The sequence below is a fragment of the Numenius arquata genome, chromosome 7 (genome assembly GCF_964106895.1).
Source record: "Numenius arquata chromosome 7, bNumArq3.hap1.1, whole genome shotgun sequence".
In the NCBI taxonomy this organism is placed as follows: domain Eukaryota; kingdom Metazoa; phylum Chordata; class Aves; order Charadriiformes; family Scolopacidae; genus Numenius; species Numenius arquata.
This window is the reverse complement of record NC_133582.1, coordinates 19,192,696-19,212,297: the sequence shown is the minus strand read 5'-3', so window position 1 is coordinate 19,212,297 and position 19,602 is coordinate 19,192,696. Positions and strand designations below refer to the sequence as shown.

General features: G+C 38.4%; 1 protein-coding gene across 1 annotated transcript in view; it reads left to right on the top strand.

Moving 5' to 3' along the window:
* Nucleotides 1-2,153: 2,153 nt before the first annotated feature.
* ROS1 (ROS proto-oncogene 1, receptor tyrosine kinase) overlaps nt 2,154-19,602 on the top strand; it is a 71,889-nt gene continuing 54,440 nt past the window's right edge. Inside the window, exons 1-13 of the mRNA XM_074150395.1 lie at nt 2,154-2,276; nt 4,011-4,064; nt 5,753-5,812; nt 6,538-6,564; nt 9,404-9,464; nt 10,164-10,312; nt 11,708-11,846; nt 12,290-12,491; nt 13,170-13,246; nt 15,540-15,659; nt 16,670-16,854; nt 17,920-18,017; nt 18,590-19,101. Coding sequence (XP_074006496.1) covers nt 2,154-2,276; nt 4,011-4,064; nt 5,753-5,812; nt 6,538-6,564; nt 9,404-9,464; nt 10,164-10,312; nt 11,708-11,846; nt 12,290-12,491; nt 13,170-13,246; nt 15,540-15,659; nt 16,670-16,854; nt 17,920-18,017; nt 18,590-19,101 — 1,807 coding nt within the window. The remainder of the gene's footprint in view (nt 2,277-4,010; nt 4,065-5,752; nt 5,813-6,537; nt 6,565-9,403; nt 9,465-10,163; nt 10,313-11,707; nt 11,847-12,289; nt 12,492-13,169; nt 13,247-15,539; nt 15,660-16,669; nt 16,855-17,919; nt 18,018-18,589; nt 19,102-19,602) is intronic.

The following is a 19,602-nucleotide window of genomic DNA, read 5'->3' as shown; positions in this document are numbered from 1 at the left end:
GTAGAACTTAGACACATTTGTTTGCCTGGGCTACATCTAAGCTAGTAATTTAAAGCCATGCCAGGCAGCATTCATAATCCCGAGTAACCACACAGATCAGCTGTTAAACTGTTTGAGTTGTTCCTAGCTGGTTTTGGTTCAGCACTAGCCCAAGTAATATCCAGGAAATCTTGGGGTTAGTAAAATCTAGGAGCCATTCCCCATAGGTGTTTTAGTTGTGGCCATACTCTTCTGGAGTATGAGTGATTTTTAAAGTGTGGATGTGAGTTATCCTACGCCACCTGCTAGGGTATGGGCATGGGTACATTTAATTTACTGGTATGGACCTAGAGAGAAAATCCTGATGGTCCTAAATCTCCTGAAGATCTATCCAGTGCACAAAATGCTCTGCCTCAGGAAGAAATTGTAGCCTACAGCTGCCTGTCACCAAATTCCTTTTCAGTTTTGCTGTTCACGTGAGCTCTGATGAAGCTTCTTCAGCCAAGATGAGCTGGATTAGCAAAGAACGACTATTTAAGCAGTCAGACTAAACTGGCTTATTTTGTCTGGAGCTAAGGAGTTCCCTCTTAAGCAGCTTTGCTGGTGGGCTGCAGGGGTGGTAGCATCCTTCTGGAGTGAGGAAGTGACAAGTAAATGGGGCAGTAACTCCCCCTCACCTGTGAAGCTGAAAGCCCTTAGCTGAAAGCTGAGATCACCTTAGATGAGTCTTACTCTAGTCTAGGAGTTCCCTTGAGTAGTGGTGAAGAGGCTGAGGTAATGCACAAGGAAACCCCCAAATGCTTCCCAGGATAAGTGGAAGAAAATAAAAGGAAGGAGCCCCCTCCACAAAGCCTTGGCTTTCTCCAGCCCAACTTATCCTTTGCTCCTGCCTCGGTGTTTTTACCTCCTTTCACCTACCATGCACGGGCACAGCAGCACATGGGGCTGTGCTGCAGCCTGAATCAGAGAAAACAGCATCGGGTTAATGCTAACCAATTCACTTCTGTTGTTGCTGGGATAGTGTTAAACAGATTCTCATCCTGATTTATCACATGGCTTCAGGAATGTTTGCTTGGCAAGTGCGTGGGGCTTGAGAAGGTGAAGGAGCATTTAGGTGTAATAAGAAAGCAGGTCCCCTCTTTAAGCAGCAATGACAGGATGTCAGCCTAAACTGGTCATTAAACTGATCATTTAAATGGTTTGTTATTTATAAAATAGCATGTTTTGTTTATAATGCATAATACACATGCACCAAAAAATTCCGTACCATTTCTTTATATATACATATATAGATGTAAGCTGGATCAATTTCCTATTGCAGTTCACAGAATGACTCTGTGGATAGCTCTGTGGTACAGCAGAGGTATACCACAGACTGGGAGCTAGGTGTATCGTAAGCTTGAATTCCTACTGACTTTTTTAATGTGAGTCTCCAACTTTATGTAGGACTCTCAAGTGTCTTTTTAAATCAGATACCTGATTTATCCATCAGCTTCAATTTTCTTCCATGACATGGGCACAAACTTGCTAGTACAATTGTGCCAACTCATGTAGAGAGCCCCTAACAGATTGGCTCTGGTTAGTTTGTTTATATGTTGCATCAGAAGAAGGCACATAGGGGTCTGCTTTGAGTGGTACTTGGGTGTGGAAAAGGAAGATTTGGAAACAGTCATTAAAATAGAGAATTCATTAACATTTTTGTACCAACTGACATGAACAAGCTTATTTATCATCACAAACAAATTTTCTCAGTTGCATCCACTTGAAAATATTTAGAAGTATCTTAATCATAGTAGAAATGAAGATGAGGCCAGTTTTCTCTCACTCTTTCCCTGTTTCCGTGTTGCTTGGATCACCTGATTAAAAGCATTGCCCTTAGTTTCCTCTTTACGTTAATGATATTTATGTAAGGAGATACGCTGGTTTTCATTGGTCAGCTCTTTTGTTTCAGTGGTTTAATAAGAAACTATGAAATAGAAGTTGTGCAATTTCAAGACAAGTGCTCCAGGAAGCTGAAAAGTTGTTGAAGGAACGGAATGTAAACAAGGATTTAAAAAATATTTAATAAACTGAAATGCAGAAATTTCAGTCGCGTCTCCGTCACCTAGACTAAAAGGAGTTCATATGGCCAAGTCAAGGAAAGAATCAGGCTGCCAGATGAAATTGTTTAAGTTATGACGAACACTCGCCTGTGGGATCTCCCGCTAAACAGACTTGCTGCCTTTTACTGTGTATGGATTTCTGCAGTGTGTGGTACTTTCTCAAAAAATTGTCAAAACTTATGTACAAGTAACCTGGTAAGTTTTTCAAAACTGTACTTAATCTTTTGAAACACAGATGGATATTAGCATTGTAAGAATTTTCTATTACATATCATCTTTTTAAAAATTATTTTAAAGAATGTATCTGAATGAAAGCAGAGTTTGAGAACTAATGTTTAACATTTGAATTTGTGGAACCTGGTACGGAAGAAATCCTATCAACCAGATTGCATGGTTTTTGTTTTATACTTTCTTTACATACTTATGTTCCAACAGCTCCTGAAATTACCATAAATGCTAAAGACCCTGGAGAGTGGAGGAGAGAAACCTTTGCTCTTTCAGTTTATCCACTTTACTTACCCATTTCTGTCTAGTCTATGACTTTTGTTACATAAACTTAGGAAACCTGTAAATTCACAAGAAATTGGCTGGGACTCTGTGGCTTGCACAATTACCCTGAACTGGTTTCAGCTTCTTTTTAAAGTCACCTATACTATAAATTGTGGATATTTCTTTAAGTATTAAAATAAGTGGTTGGATCCTTAGTCTTATGCTTTCTTAGTGTTCCTTTGAGTAGTCGACTGGAATTTATTATTATTCCTTCTACTGATGCATGACAAAGATAAGCAAAACCTCTCAAATCCAAACAACAATTCTGCATGAGGCTTTCAGGAGTTACCTCCTGGTTTCTGTTTGCCTGAAATTTTGATGTTATTTAGAAGACCATGTACCTTTGCTCTGTAAAAAGGAAATTTTGTGCCTGGGGGCTAACTGTGGAAACCTACTGCAGAGGACTATCACCTGATCCATTTTATTTCATACATTTGCCTGACAGTTCCTTTAAAACTACTTCTAACTCTTGCACCAGTGAAAGAGTTAATTGCTTTCCCTGATAGAAGCCTATCATGCAATGATAACTTTAATGGGGATCCTTTGATTTAAGCTTAAATTAATTCAGAATAAGAAATAAGTTGCTCTTCCTCTCAGCTTTGAAAGACAGGAAAATCGCATTCATGTTCAGCAAATGTATTGTGTAAGGGATTCAGATGAGGAAAATATAATCTTGGAGTCTGGGAGCTGTAAATCTTGGTTTTCGCCTTCAGTCTATTTATTGTGTTCACATTTGCTTTGTGACACCTTTGATTCTTACTAATGTCACTGTGTGTCCCGTGTCCTGAAAATTTCTTCCTCAGAGTTGTTTTATTAAGGGTGCCCTGACCTGTTTGCAGGACAAAACTTAAGACTTTGTTTGCACTTCACATGAGGTGACTGGTTTTGCACACTTGGAATGATGTGAAAAAATAGGCACCTTAGCTCAAGATCACTTTTGGCAGGAGAAGAAGGGTAGTCACCATATGGCTGCGTAAAACCCCTTCAAAAGGAGGCCAGACAAAAGGCATTTAGCTTGAAGGAAAGTCTTTTTGCTCCCAAGAGGTCAAAGCCACTTGGCTTTGTCATTTATGCCCAACATATTTATGAAGCATTTGTTATTGACTCGGTGAACCAGAATCAGGAGCTGAGAGCCAAATTCCTACCTGAGATAATTTAATTAACACCAGCTGATTCTGTCAATGCCTTTGCTTGATGGTACTCTGAAATTAGTCTCAAGTGAGAAGCTACTGGTGTGTCAACAATAAATTTATTCAAATGAGGAAACACTGGTTAAAGAAAATTTGTTTTACAAGAAACCAATGCTTTAATATATTTTAATCAAAGAATTTTTGAGAAACATTTTCACTCATTGTAAAAATGTGTGTATTTCTCTTATAGGAAGGAGAATTTGGAATTACTAACCTTTGCAATGTTAGTGACATCACTGGAGCAGTGAGTAATGGTTTACTTTGTTAGTTATTAATATCCTACGTTACTGCTATTTGAATAAATGGCTACAATGATTACATTGTCAAAGACTTCATGTAAATGTGCACAGCTGCCTGTCTGGCACAAATCATTAGGTTGTGTGCTTAGTTTTGGCTCAAATTATTAAAGACAAAACTATCTCGTTTAAAGGAAATGTGTAGAGGGTGTGGATCTCTGCTGTGAGTCATGTTCACATCTTGATCTACAAAGTTCATAATAATTCATTTTTGAGAAAATGAGTCAAAAGTAGCATTCCTTCCAAAATGCAAACCATTAAGACTGTTTTATTCAGCTACCTTTGTACAGTTAAATAGTGTATTTTATTTTCTCAATGATTTGATGGGGAAAAATGTAAAATGACAATTGTTGAAAATTTAGAGTTCTCTAGGAATTCAAAGGGTTGTGTCTATTGTGGAGGGCTCTTTAGCTTAAAATGAGCTTTCCATAGCAGCATTCTTGCAAGGAATTTAGCTGATGTTCTCCTAGTTCAGATTTCAAATGCAATTCAAGCTTGTGGTTATACATATTCTTTGAAGAGCGGTGGAGAATTCAGTCATCAATATTTTCCACAGAGACTAGTGGGAAGCAGCCTCTCAGCGCCTGGTAACTAGCGATAGGCTGGGTCATTTATGATACTGGGACCATAAAAGGCTGTGTTGTCATGACAATACATAGCAAGGTTGACTCGCCTGTTTAGGTTAGTGTATCTTTGCTCAGTGTTATCAAGTTTTACTGTTTTTTTCATGAGTCTTTGCAATGCTGGATATCAGAGTCTCCTGCTTCCAAAGTTGTTCCCTTTCAGCTTCCCTTTAGAAGAAAAAGGTACATGACCATTAAGAAAGATGGATGGGAAAGAATAAGCAAGAAAGGTCCAATATCAAATCCAAGCACATAATATTTATTACATCTTTGAAAACTCATGTTTTTAAAGCCAATGCCTTTCCTCTTGGAGAGTGGGGCGCTTGTATTGAATGGCTTTCTTCTGTGCTGCATACTGCGTATCTGTTACTTCTCCACAGAGAAGAAGTGATAAAATAAAGCTGGGAGAGAGGGAGCACTGGCCACACACATCATGGCTGGCTGGGTGACTCTTTCCCAGACCAAGACTGAACATGGACTGTCTTAGCCAGGGCTCCTTCTGCCCCTGGAGCTGTGCATCAGCCCTCTCCCAAGGTCTGTGTAAAGCTGAGCACTCTCCCCAGGTGATAGTCACAGCCTGCTCAGGTGTCCTGCAGTCCTTTTAGTGCTCTCAGTACCTGTGAGGGTGTCAAAGTCTTTACCAGACCTGAACAGGTGGTTGAACATCTACTGTTTTGCACAAACAGTCTCTAAGAATGATTTATTTTTTCTTCTGCTCTGTATTTGGTTTTACATTGAGAGGGGCACTATGCAACATAATTCTCTTACTGTAGTATCTGAGTACCTATAATCTTTGATATATTTGATATTTTTGCTACAGAGTTTAAGTACTGTAAATGCATATTTTATTGCTAAAGAAGCAGGGCACAAAGGAGTTAAGTGACTTGGTCACACAGAATGTTTTACTGTAGCTGGAAATTGAACTATTTTTCTCACCCTTACCGCTGGAGTATCCCTTCTCTTTAAAAATGTGCTTTCAAAGTCCTTTTTAAAGGCACCGTCTGTCTTTGCAGTGCACACAGGGATGTCAGTTTTGGAATGCAATGGTACAAATCAATTGTCCACTGAAATGTGTGAGTATTGCCTTAACTTTGGCTCTATAGTTCTTATTTCCAGTCCATCAAGTACCTTATCCAATGGCAGATGTGGAAAAACTAACCAGAGCAGTGTTTCTATGAAAAGATGTAATACTTTGTAATACTTTTCTATGAAAAGATGTAAAAAATACAGATGTCTGTATTTTCTCTGAGTACGTTTATAAATCCTCTTTTAGGAAGCTAATAATTCATGACCTGGGAGTTACCTGTAATATCAAAAGTTTTATTGTTTCTCAAAATGTGGGGACATTTTACAGTACATTAAACTCAACCACTCATCCAGATTTTCAGGCAATGGCAAAGGACTAGTGCTTTGCAGGATTTTACTCTACTGAGGCCTGTCTCAGAGTTGTATGCAGATTTAAATGAAGCACATGGTCTCTACCAGATTGATTTTTTTGCTTTTACTGAACCAGATGGTTAAGAATTAGCATTGATCTGGGACAACTGGCATCATAGTTTTTAAACTGCTCTTTTTTCTGGACCTCTTGAACACCTGAAGCTCGTTCATCCTTAGCATCACTTTAATGCTGACCTTCTGGTTTTTCAAGTGTGGGTTTTTCTTCTGTCATTATTTGCCAGTGATAAGGTTTTGTAGTGTACTTTCACTGTAAGAAACTTCTAATTAATTGATATTATCTATTTGAAACACTGATTATTTTTATGCTAATCTTACATTTTATTAATTTGCTTCTTGGCAGAATAAGACATACATCAGAACATGTGAGGTAAGTTAAATACTATCAGATCAATACAAAAAAATCATTATTTCAGTGATTACTGTGTCCATATAGTGCTAAGAAATACAAAGTAGATACACAAACTTATCAATCCAGGTCTAATTGTTTTGTGCTTCCTAAAGCTGAAGAATGAGTAAAGTACCCAAATCTTTTCTTTACAGCACAGTGGCTAAAGACATGTTTGTGTTAAAAACTGCCATGTAGCAAAGAATATTGCTTTAGAGAAAGCAGACTAATCACACCAGTATGGAACGCAGTACAGACCTATTTAAACTACATTCTAGGCATTCACAGGAGTCTTGTTCTATCCATTTTTTTCATTAATCCCATCAAAGATGAATCAGAGAGAATGCTTATTAAGGCTGGTATGACACCAGCTTGGTGAGAAGTGGAAAAAAGGAGTGGGAGGTAGAAGACAAGACACACTTTCGACTGGGTAGAGAGTCCAAATGAAGTAAAACGAAATTCAGTAAAGGGCAACGTGTTGTCCTTTAGAAAGTGGTCTCAAATGGGGAGTGCCTGGTCTGTGCTGCAGATGGACTGGCATTTACAGTGGTAAGTATGAGGGAACAAAGTGCTGCTAAAGAGACGGTGCCTTTCTGGGGCCCTTTTAGCATGAACATAGAGTGTAGGATAGGATGGGGATGAGACGATTGCAGGATTACATTTGGGACTGTTGAGGCCTCAGTATGAAGGTCGTACCCAGATGGGGGCAACACACTTCAGGCAGGCAATGGAGGAGTTGGAGGGAATCCCAGGTAGGACACAAACCCATTGGCAAGCTGGAATTTGATTGAAAGGGTTGATTTTTTTTAATGCTTTTTAATCTGTGAAATTATGACCATGACAAAGGTTTACAAATATGCTAAATGATGGTTTTGGAGTGTAGGAACAGTCCAAGAAGTAACTGACTTTTGTAGAAACACAGAACTAGTGTCAAGGTGGTTTGTTTTGGTTTTTTTTTTTTTTTTTTTGGTGGTGATTTTGGGATTTTTTGTTGCTTGTTTGGTCACCCAATGTGCAAGTTAAATTCATTAACTCTGCAAGAGCTTCTGTGGGATTATTTTTCTGCTGGATCAACTGGTTAACTTGACATGGTCAGACGAGCACCAGGTCTCTGCCTGCAGAGGATCTGGTCATTGCAGTCCATAGGGGAAAGGAGGGGGAATAGGAGTGTGACTTTTCTTTTGGTGTTGGCTCAGCTCTGTCCTCTGACTACACCTTGGGACTGAAATCTGGTAGTATTACTCCTTTTGGATATTACCTTTCACCTACGAACAGAGGAGTGCCACTGAACTCATAAGAAAAGAGAGCAGAATCTGTGTCACACAGGGGCAGTTCTGATAGATCAAGAATATATGAGCATTTCTTGTTTTCAGGCAGAGAAGATGGCAAATTTCCCTCAAAATTTCTAAGGCTCACAGCTTTAGTAATCCTCTTACCTCAAGCGAAAATTGGATTTATGGTTCAGACAAAGATCAGAAGAAGAAAGAAAAACGTAACAAAATCCAAATGGTTATAAAAGTCTGTGTTAAATAGACAGTTAACAGTAGAAGGCACTATGAATCAGCATGTAATCTGGGGACATTATCCTCTACAAGCTCAACAAATCTTGGTTGTAAATGAAAGCTCCAGTGTACAGTTGATAACTGATGCCTGCCGATACCCAGATCTTTGCCTGCTAACAGGCATGACTATTCACTTGGAAGTATTTTATTTCTCTGAATATGAAAACATTGGAAAAAAGTTTTTAAGTGCTTGCATTTGACATTGAATGCCTAGATGTGAGATATTATATGTAGGAATATACTGCTAAACAAGTTTTTAAATCTGTCTCAACTGCAACTCTGTTGTCTGAAATAACATGCCTTATCAGTTTCTGTAGGGTGCCGGAAGTGTATATCCTAGAATGACAGGAAGAGCAATTAAAAAAAATTTGCTCACTTAAGATAATGAATTGCTCCTGAATGCTCTAAAGGTTAATTACCACTTGAAAGGTGGCTGCTGTATGAAGCAAACTTCAAGATTTTATAGGTTGAATAAACTTGCAGAATAAAATGAGCCCAAATTAAATGCCTGTCTAGAAAAGCTCAAACCATCACTTCTTAAAAGTTTTGGCTTTCCAGGAGACTCAGTCTTACATTTAATTTTTAAGCTACCTCTTCTTAAATTCTCTAACTATACAGTAAGGTAACACTATATCTGTGTTCCCTAACTAAACTGAAAACTCTTGGGAGTTTTCTGTTCTTAGGATGTGAGTGTGGAAAACTCACTGCCCTGGGGTATTCATTATGTTTGCAGCTTGTAGACATGACTGTACCAGAAAGAGTAACTACTAACAAGGAAGTGTGAATTAGGCATGGCTGCTTTTACAAATTACTAATTTCAACTATTTTGAAAATTCACTGCAAGTATGAGTGTGCCTGGAATTCACTGGAAGTAAGAATGCGTCTCATTCATAGGAAATAAATGAAGTAGGAAAGGGTGAAACCCAACATGTGGAACATATCATTTTTACAACTTAAACACCATTACTTCCTAACTCCATGGTTGTTACTGAAGTCTATCTCCAACTTTAATGTTGCTCCGTATTTGTGATTTCCACAAAATGACAGTGTGTAAGAAGGAAAACCCTAATTCAGTGCCCAGTGAGATGATGGAAAGGCTCTCAGGCAGCTCTATGGAGTGAGTTTGTGGAACTGCTATTTTTTAGAATGAATGTAATGATCTCCACAGGGTTTGTATGTATTTAAAATATGTCTCCATAATTCTAGGTGGAAGTTTACCTTTACACAAAACTAACCAGTGAGTTCTGTACCCTACACAGACAGTTTCCTGTAAGTTTGGCTGTAGCCGTGCAGAGGATGCATATGGAGTTGAAGCACAGAGTAAGTCTGAATACAGTTCTTTGTCCGATTCACAGTCTGTCATATTCAGTTTTAATATTATAGGCTTGTTCTGCTATCTGGATTTCTCTGAAAAAATAGGAATGTCTTCAGTGTTTTTATTCATCAGAAAATTACCACTCCTCTTTTTGCTTTTAAGAAATACAATGAAGTTAACTTTATCTAATAGTAAAACTATTTTCCCTTTGTTTCATGGACGTGAGACTTTTTAAATCTAATCTCAACTGTTTAAGATGATAATTTGTCAAGCACCTGTCCTTGACCTGCCTGCTACCTTGAAATCATTGCAAAAAGCTCCTGCAACTTATATGGGAACAATTTGGCCAATACAGTGCTATTGAAATAGGCTTCTTGAAAATCTCTTCAGAAGTCCCCCGTAAGTTCTCTAGGTTTCTATTCAGCACAATTTTATTAAGTACCTGTAACTAAAAGTGCATTTACCCAAGCACAGAGTTTTAGTCACATTTGCTTGCACTGAGCTTGGTCCAGTTCAGGCTTACTTATCAAACTGTCTTTAAAATGTCATGTGATATATTCAGCAACATTTTAAATATATTTTTTCCTGTGTTTTTATTGGCTTCACAGCTTTCAGATGTGTGGAGTAATAGGGTTTTACCCTTAAGGCCCAGAAATTGCCATGAAAGGTTTTTTTCTTACTGTTGTATTTTATTTTCCTCTCAGACTACTTGAACAAGCCTACAGCACCATTTGCATCTACCATAGAAAGCCACAATATCACATTAGGATGGAAGCCAGCTAACATCTCTGGGGTGAAATATATTATCCAGTGGAAGTTCAATCGGCTCCCTGGGGACTGGAGGTACACAGAGGTAAAGAAGGACACTTCCTTTTACTTTGCAAGGAAATAGGTTCTTGGTTTTATTTACCCAGCCCTATTTTACAGGGAAAAAAAAATAAAGGTAATTTATTAGTAGAGTGCAATCATAACAGAAACCATGTGAGGAATGAAAGTAACAACTAGATTTTGAAACAGAAATGGCTGCAATTTACTAGTGGATTAAGTGGTTCCTTTATCTTTTTCTAGCAGTTGGCTAAAATTGGTAAAATATTTTGGGATTCTTAGTGTACTTACAGGGCACTGGTTATGTTTGTTGTCTCTGCTCTTCACTTTATTTTAGAAGAACATTGGATAACGTTAGGCTCGTGAAAGAGGTGTACAAAATCATGACTAACATGGAGAAGCTGAGAAGCGGACAATTTTTCTCCATTTCCTCCAACATAGGAACTAGGGACCTTGATGGAAACTAGCAGGTAGCAGATTCAAAACTAGCAAACAGAGGTATTTCCTCACAGAGTGTGTAGTTAAGACATTCAGCTGCTTCCTGGCACACGTGGATATTAAATTACTAAATTTAAACTGCTAAATATTAACATTTAAATTGTTAAAATTACTGAATGGTGTTCAAAAAGTGACTGGAAAAATTACTGGAAGAAAAAATTGGGTCCTACTAAATGCAAACTAAATGCAAACATTACCATTGTTTCATGTTGAGCCATGCTTGTAAAATGCCAAGACTGAGGGTATTCAGGAGAAATATCACTGTATGCTTGCTTTCTTTTTATACCTTTCCCTAGAGATATTTTTTTGGTTCTTGTCAAAGACACAATACTTGGCTAGATAGACCTTTGTTCTGACTCAGTATGGTTATTCTCATATTATGTTCTTTTGCGTCAATTGTACACTTGTTATCTTGCCATCATTGGACTAATTTATAGAGCATGGCAAGTTGGGGCCACAAATCAAAGGTAAAGATAATTTGCTAAGCAGGAAGTTCTTCTGAATTAATCATTGGTGAAATAGCGGGGAACAATGACTTCAGACCATAAACATTTGAAGTAACTAGGAGCTTTGGATCTTAAACCTGTTTAAACGAACAGTTTAAAATACATTGCCTATAATACATTATTATTTTCAGTTTTTTACCTTATTCTTCAAATGTATTATTATATTGCATCCATCCTTCCATCCATTCACTCATTGTTTAGACTTGGTAGCGTGTTCTGAATAAAAGAGAACAGAAAAAGTTCTGAAAGTAGTGAAAATAATTATCAGAATTTCCTCTTATTCAGGCTTAGGACCCTGCACTTTAGTATCCTGAAATATGTATATTGTTGTATGAGACCTCTTTTGCCCTGATAACACCCTATATAGTAACTGCAAATGGAGGAAGAAGAAAAGAGATTGTGTTTGTTCATTGATCTAGGTAGTATCTGAAACTTCATATACAGTCAAAGACCTTCAAGCCTTCACAGAGTATGTGTTTCGAGTAGTTTGGATCATCACATCTCAGCTGCAGCTTCATTCTCCATCGAGTCCCAGTTACCGAACCCACGCTTTTGGAGGTAATGAATCACACTATTAGTCACATCTTTCAGGACACTATCAGAAACATTTCATTTTCCCTGTTGTTTCTTTCACAGAAAACATTGATGCTTAATCTTCAGAATGATGTATGTTGTCTACTACAAACTTTTTTGTTTGAACTCGAAGATTCAGGGCTGCTTCCTACTTTTAGTTTTGAAAACATGCACAGAAAACTACATGGTCAAAATTGTGAGGGCACATTGGATACTTTTGTGCACAATTTGCACACATTAACTTTTTGAGTGAAATTTTCCTGGACACTAAAGAAAGTTAACCATTGTTGAAATTTTATGCTGTCCTTAACCATATTTATCAGTATAAATGAGTTAACAGGTATGAAACCTAAAAAGGTACCTAAAAAAAGGAAAACAATTAACATCTTAAATGCCATCCTAGAGTCACTTATTTCTGTCTCTTGCAGCTCCTGTGACAGCTCCTGTCATTAAAGATATTCAGAGTTCAAGTCCAAACACTGTTGAAGTTAGTTGGTCTCCACCACTTTTTCCCAATGGATTGATTGTTGGGTATAACTTGCTCTTGACCAGTGAGAATCATGAACTGCTGGGAGCCTCAAGGGGGCATAGCTTTCAGTTCTACTCGACCTTCCCAAACACCACTTACAGGTACAAAAAGAAAAGATAACCAACATGGCCAAGTGTGCTATAGCGCTTCTTGCCTGGATAGTAGAGGGTATGACTGAGCACCACTTCTGCACAGTTATGCTCTTTAATTATGTTCTTGCCAAAAGCAAGGGTACCTTTCTTGGGATAACGGAGTTATTCCAGATGAATTGGCTGTTTCTGTGGAAGTCAGATGGGGAGGAAGGAAAAGCAATTTGATACAGGGCCAGCAGGTTGCATTTTCTTAGCTGCTGGTTTTTGTTTTCTTAAGCTTGTATGGCATCTTTTCAGTATATTCAAGGAATGACAGAGTAGTCTTCTCTAGTTCTTTAAGCATCTGGAAAAATTTCCTAATTTCTATTTATCACAAAGGCCTGCATTCTCCTTGCACTACTAAACATGATCTTTTGTTGAAATGAAACTGAGTTGCTCTTCTGAGTCTGAGGCCCCATTTTGAATTTTAATTTAGAAGATTCTGTTGTTGTCCCACCTTTGGGGAATTCAGATTCAGATTCAGGTTGGTTTTATTTTTATTACAATTTCCCAGAGCATTATGTTTAAATGGGCATTTGCTGAAAGTCAAGCACTTCTGTAGCAGTTTCCCTAGTTGATAAAGTGTTTCTCCAGCAATTTTTCAGAAGAAACCTGCAAACCATACACTTTCTCTTTGGTTTGCCGTAGGTTCAGTATTGTGGCGGTTAATGAGGTTGGTGCTGGACCCCCTGCTGAAGCCAACATCACAACCCCAGAATCCAAAGGTACAAGAGTAGCAGAGGCCTTATCACTCTCTGTTCCTGGGGACATAGTCACGTTCGGTGGGCTGCCATGTACCTGGCAGAAAAAAATAATATTTAGACTGTAAACAGTGCATGACAAGGAGTTGTACACTGTGGAGTCAATAGCATATCAGAGGGAATTCTGTTCTTTATCTGTAGACACTATTGGGCTATCCAGCATGGTAACAGCCTGATATGCTGGTAGGCCCAAACAAATTAGGCCTGAGTCGTACTACAGACGAAAAACCTCAGTGGTCCGAAGCAGTGACTGAGAGGACATATTTTCCTTTTCTAGATAAGATTTTAACAGTGACAAACAAATGTATTTCTTCTAATAATATAAAATACTTAATATGAAACTCTTTTGTCAAAACATCCTCAGTTATCTGATGCCAAATATGTAAAATCATATAAATTTTTGTTGTTCTTTCCTAGCTGTATTTATTTTACTATATTAACTAATTAATAATGAATGTGATGATATACTATAGGTATTATTCAAAGAATCACCAGAGAAAAGTAAATGTTGAGATAGACCACAAGTGAGAAGGAAATCAATGTTACCAAAGGTATGGTTAGAATGAAAACACAAGACGGTCCCCTCCTCCTGAAGAAATCCAGTTGTCAAACACCTGGAAATTCCTCAACTCTAGCAAACACTTTAAGTCTGTCTCTGAATCGCTGGTCTTCTGCTATTGGTTGGAGAAATTGAGCTTTTAGCTTCTCTGGTGTTTTTTAAAATATGACTTTTTTTTTTTTTTTTTTTTTTTTTTTGTAATAGCACTGGTATGTCCTTATCTGGAGACTCCACAGAGGTTTGCTGACCCTGAGCTGTAACATTTCTGCCATTTATTAAATGTCCAGACTGGTATATCTGACTGAGTTCATTAAGTCAAGCTAATTACCAACCAATTAATTTAAGGTAGAAAACAAGCAAACAACCTTACCCCCCAAAAACCACACTGTCTGGGGGTATGGAACTGGAACCATCCCACCTCCCCTTAGTCACTACTTAAAACTTCAGTTGATTCCCATGAGTTACACTGGAACACACTTTTTCTCTGTGCTAACGTGAACAGAGGCAACCCTTCCTCGTGTATCAGTCAGAAACAATGCTACTGCATCAGGTACTGAGCTGTGTAGATCTAAGCCCTGAGAAAAGTCAGGGAAAGAATCTGAACTCTGGGCTAGATTGGAAGAAGTGTCACTGGAAAAGAGATAAGGAAGTGATATTGGCCTCTTGCAATCTACTCTGGAGAGATCATTACTGAAATGACTTGCAGTGTGTGCATCATGAGAAATGCATGAAGCTCAATCTATGCTGATTATTCAGGAATGAATTAAGACAGCATGCGATTACAGTCTTGTGATACTCCTCATATGAGGAAATGATATCTAATAGCAGACAGCTGTTTAAAATAGAGGGACTCGAAATAATGTACCACTTTTTAAAATGAAGGTAACTACCTGGTGAATCAATTTAGCAGGGGATGTGCTAGATTTTCAGGGATCTGAGATTCAGAAGCAAGACTAGCTGTCTTTCCCAGCGCTATGCACAGCCCAGGCAGAAGGTATGGATTTGCTGAAGAGGTTTTGATGTAAGTTACTTGGGCCTGTATAAGAACAAAGTCAGTTTATGTGACCAAAGCTTTCCTTCTTGACTTTAAAATCTGTGACTTTGTTAAAAAAAAACCCTATATTTTATAATTATCAATTTTGAAGAAGATAATATTATCCCATTATCATCTTTATCTGTGAAAACTACTCGTTTCTTGAAAAAATCATTGGTCAGCATGATGAAATATATTAAATAAACATACTTGCTTTGCTCTTTCCCAGCTCTGTGGGTTAATATTTTAGTTTGACTCAGCTTTTCAAAGAGGCTAAAGGGGGTTAAATATCCCGTTTCCATTGGATTTTGGAATGACATGGATGTCTTAGTGCCTTTGTTTCCTCGGAGCCCAGTGGGCCTCATTTGCTCCAGTTTACTTTCCCTCACTAGGGACTCACTGCTGTTACAGGAAACGGCGTGAAATTCAGGCAGTGCATTCTCAGCCCGGGCGAGCAGCCAGAAGGCACAGTAATGAATAACTCCATCCACTTCCAACACTCAAAGAGTTTAAGTTTTAGTCAGTCCTTGCTAGTGGAAAAATAAATATGCGCATGCATATATGTGTGCATGTGCATATGCATGTCTATTAATGATGTATCTGAGCTAGCAACATTCTTTGTGCTGCAGTCGTGTCTCTTAATTCTAAATTTCTCCTTTTGTTAGTTAAGGAAAAAGCAACATGGCTCTTCCTATCCAGAAACCAGTCTTTAAGGAAGAGATATATGGAACATTTCCTTGAAGCAGCCCAGTGCCTGCAAAATGATATTATACACCACATTACAGGTAAAATCAGATCGGGCTCTCTCTTTTTCTTTCAAATTGGACTTAGACCTCTGCATTCACCAAGGACAGAATGCACCTCAGCCTGAGACAGTATCTAGCCTCTCTTTATAGTTAATGGGGAGAAATAGGAACTTTCAGGACCTGATTTGACCTGTTTGAAATGACAGACATTGGGCAAAGGTGAATTGTTCACCCCATTGCAAACTTTTCTTCACTAAATCTATGCAGCTAATTCAGAACTGCATACGTAGGACTCTTACGTAGTAGGTATCTAAATTGAGGTAAGTTGAAGCCAAAGCAGAGGCTTCCCTATGATTAATGAATATGAGGAAGTGAAGTGGTTCAAACTTAGGAATTAAATAATACAAAGTGTCAAAAGGTACTGTCTGAAGAGTATGCTAGTGTGTTAGCTAGTCTGGGGCACAGAGCTCTATAATGAGGCATTTAGTAGCCTAAGTCAACAGACAACCATGTTATCTCAAATTACTCTCCACTTCAATGTTTCTTATTTATGCTGGTGCTGTATTTGGACCTTGGAGACGGTGTGGAAATCTGAGTTTATCTACTGAAGTTCACAGAGCCACAACGATGCCAGAGAATTAATGTTCCCCCTGACTAAATACCCTTTGACAATAGAGGCATGGCACAGATAATGTCTAGCTTGAATTCTAAAGTCAATGGTGCTTTGTGAGGAGATGCAAATTGCATCTGTTTGCCCTGGAGAGGGGCAATCAGTGTCAGTTGGTTTGCATGTTATATATCCTCTTTCTGTCTGATTGCCTTTCTGAAGGGCAATTGTCTATAATAATGTCATTTACATAGCAAATGGGAAAGTTTCCTTATTATCTGAAAGAAGACTGGAAGTGCCGGAGAAAACCAGTTAACTTTTCTCTAGTGATGCTGGGTTGCAGATTGAAAAATACTTCTTTTTAAGGCAAGTAGAAAAACTAACTGAAAAACTGAAATTTATTTCTTACATTATCTGTGTGTACATATCTTTCTATGTTTAGGAATTTCTGTGAATGTTTATCAGCAAGTCGTCTATTTTTCTGAGGGAAATTCCATCTGGATGAAAGGAGCTGCAAATATGTCTGATGTATCTGACCTAACACTCTTTTATGCTGGCTGGGGGAATATTACGTCCATCTCAGTAGACTGGCTTTACCAGAGGATATACTTTGTCATGAATGAAAAGGTAGTGCTCTAGGGCTTAATTCATTTCTTGTTTCATTTGAACTATTACTGTGATTTATTTTACATGAGAAAATCTGATTTATATAAAGATATACATGCACAAAATATAATTATAGAAATAGATTTTTTACTTTAATAACATTCTAATATTTCACAGAATTAAAAAAGAAGAAAGGCTTGAATATCAGGTCATATTTAAAGCAAACGGGCTGTATGGAACTCTGGCTCCTTGTCTTATTTTTCTCCTTAGGACACCTCACACACCACTATAAGCGACTTTGTTTCTGTTACTTGATTCTCCATCTTGCTGTTCAGTTCCTATTCTGTTAGTGGTTATAATGCCCTTCATAATTGATTAAAAGTGTTCAAGAGTGAAAGTGTTTCATACCGGTGATGACAACTCAGATTACAACAGTTTTAACTGGAACTAAATATGTAGATCAACCCTGCACTTGATTGTCTACTCATAAAACTTCAATTACAGTAATGGTCAGACTTTGCATGTACCTTTGTAGTCCTCTACTGCACAAAGGACTAGGAAGCTGCCCTAAATGGTTACTAGGGGATTTTTTTTTTTTTCAGTCCTCTTGCCACGTCTGATTTTTCACTTACTGCTCAGGGAGCAGGAAAAGCAGTACTGAGCTGTAGATGAACAGACTGATGGCAGGGATTTCTGAATCCATTGCAGGTTAGAGAAGACCCAAGGTATTGCTCCCAGGATCAGAAAAGCACTTCCTTCCCTCTTTTCCTTTCCCTGCTGGATAATTTTCAAAGTATAGTTTGCCTATACCCCCCAAATTGGGCTTTTCCCTCCAGCTTAGAGATAGGAAGTTAAGGGGAGGGTGACTGACAGACAGGTCCTTCAGGGTAAGCTGTCATGGATGCATTTGTACTTGTGTACAAGTGTTATACTCAGATGAACGACAAATCAGGAGCCCAGAAGAACCTAGGATTGTGAGAGAGGTGTTTCATTGTCTAGTTCCCCTGAAGGAATCTTGGGTCAGCTTGGTTGCTCATTAGCAAATGCCCCATGAATGCATCACCAGTTTTTCTTCTCATTCCCCAGATACATGTTTGCCATTTAGAGAACTGCACAGCAGCTGAAGACATCACTCCTCTTTATGTGACATTCCCTAAGAAGGTTATAGCTGATCCCTATAATGGGTAAGTGTACTCCTTTTGAGCACTTGGTGTCAAAGGTGCTATAAAGCTCTTCTCTAATTTTCTTCACTTCATTAGTCATCTAGGTTCCTGTTTCAAACTCCTTCCTTACCAAAACAAAAGTGCGATTGGCAACAAATAACAAACTACAAAACAATTGGAACAAGAGTGACACTATGCAGTGCTGTTTTCTGCATTTTCTTCCCCAGGGTGTTAGCAGAGGAGATAAAGTATTTCCAGTGCAGAAATTTGGTTTTCAGACATTCAGTTTTTTTATGAATATGAAGTTCTATGCATTTTAAATGTCCATGATTAATAAGTGAGGTATTATGGAAGAATATTCTCCAACAATCTGCCAGTCAAATCCCCAGAAAGTAAAAAGTGATGTGTTTAATTCTGCTAGGATATATATTAATAGCGCCCAAAGCATTTTCCTATTGTTGGTGTAAAGACAAAAAGCATTTTCCTATTGTCTTTGTAAAGACAGGTACATCTCTGAGCTGTTAAAATATTTGTGACTCCTCTACAAAGTTCTTGCACTGTAGTTATTTGGGTCTATTTTGCTCCATGGCCAGCTATATTTTCTGTCTTCTGGAGGATGGCATATACAGAGCAAACCTTCCACTCTTTCCTGGCACTGCCTCCACAGCTTCACCGGTAGTGAAATCCAGCACTCTGAGAGACTTCATGATCAACTTCCAATCTAAGAGAATTATTTTCTTCAACAAAACAGATCAGGCCTTTGTGTCAGGTTTCCTTGATGGTTCAGAATTTCACACACTGCGATCACATGTGCCATTTAGTGACTTGAAGAGCTTTGTTTATGAGAATAACGCATTTACTGTCACAGACGGCTGGGCAGTTTTCCATGAGGAGGTCTCTCCAGTGGGGAGTTCTAGCTTCAACGAATATGTTGTGGATTGCAATTTGGAAAATCCAGAGTACTTTGGCTTTGGAAATTTGCTTTTCTATGGGGTATCAACTCAGCCTTTTCCTTTACCAACTCTGCCTCGGCTTGTCATGGCACTATTTGGGTTGGACCAAGCTGTGATCAGCTGGAGACCACCTGAACCCACTATTGGAACAAGTAAGTTCAGTTGTTTCTTCCTGAAAGTCCTTTCCTTTCTAGAGGAATAACTTCCTGTTTTCCCTTTTCCCTATCTGGTCTTTGGTGACTTCAGTAGCCAATCCTGTTGGAAGACGTGGCGTTACCTCAGTTTGAAAAATTTAACCCAAGATTTGCTGGTAAAGTAGCTAAATTGTCTGACTAAATGAATACAAGTTTATATTGGTAACTCATTTGTCATCTACAAAGACTTTTAAGCAAGGCTCCATCTTAAGTATGGTATGGAGTAGCAGTAATGTTGGTTGCTGATATCACACAGAAAATGCATGCCAGAGATGTACTGGCTTTTGGGCAGTGACTGTGCTATGGTCTCTGTCCTCTGTGCGTGTGTCTTTGAACACCAGAAAATTACCTGGCTGGGGAAAATTTTGGTTCTTCCAACTTCATTCTTCATGGGGGATAAGCCACTACTCTTGATGGGTCCCAGAGCTGGAAAGAGTAATCTTTTAATTTATCCCTTTC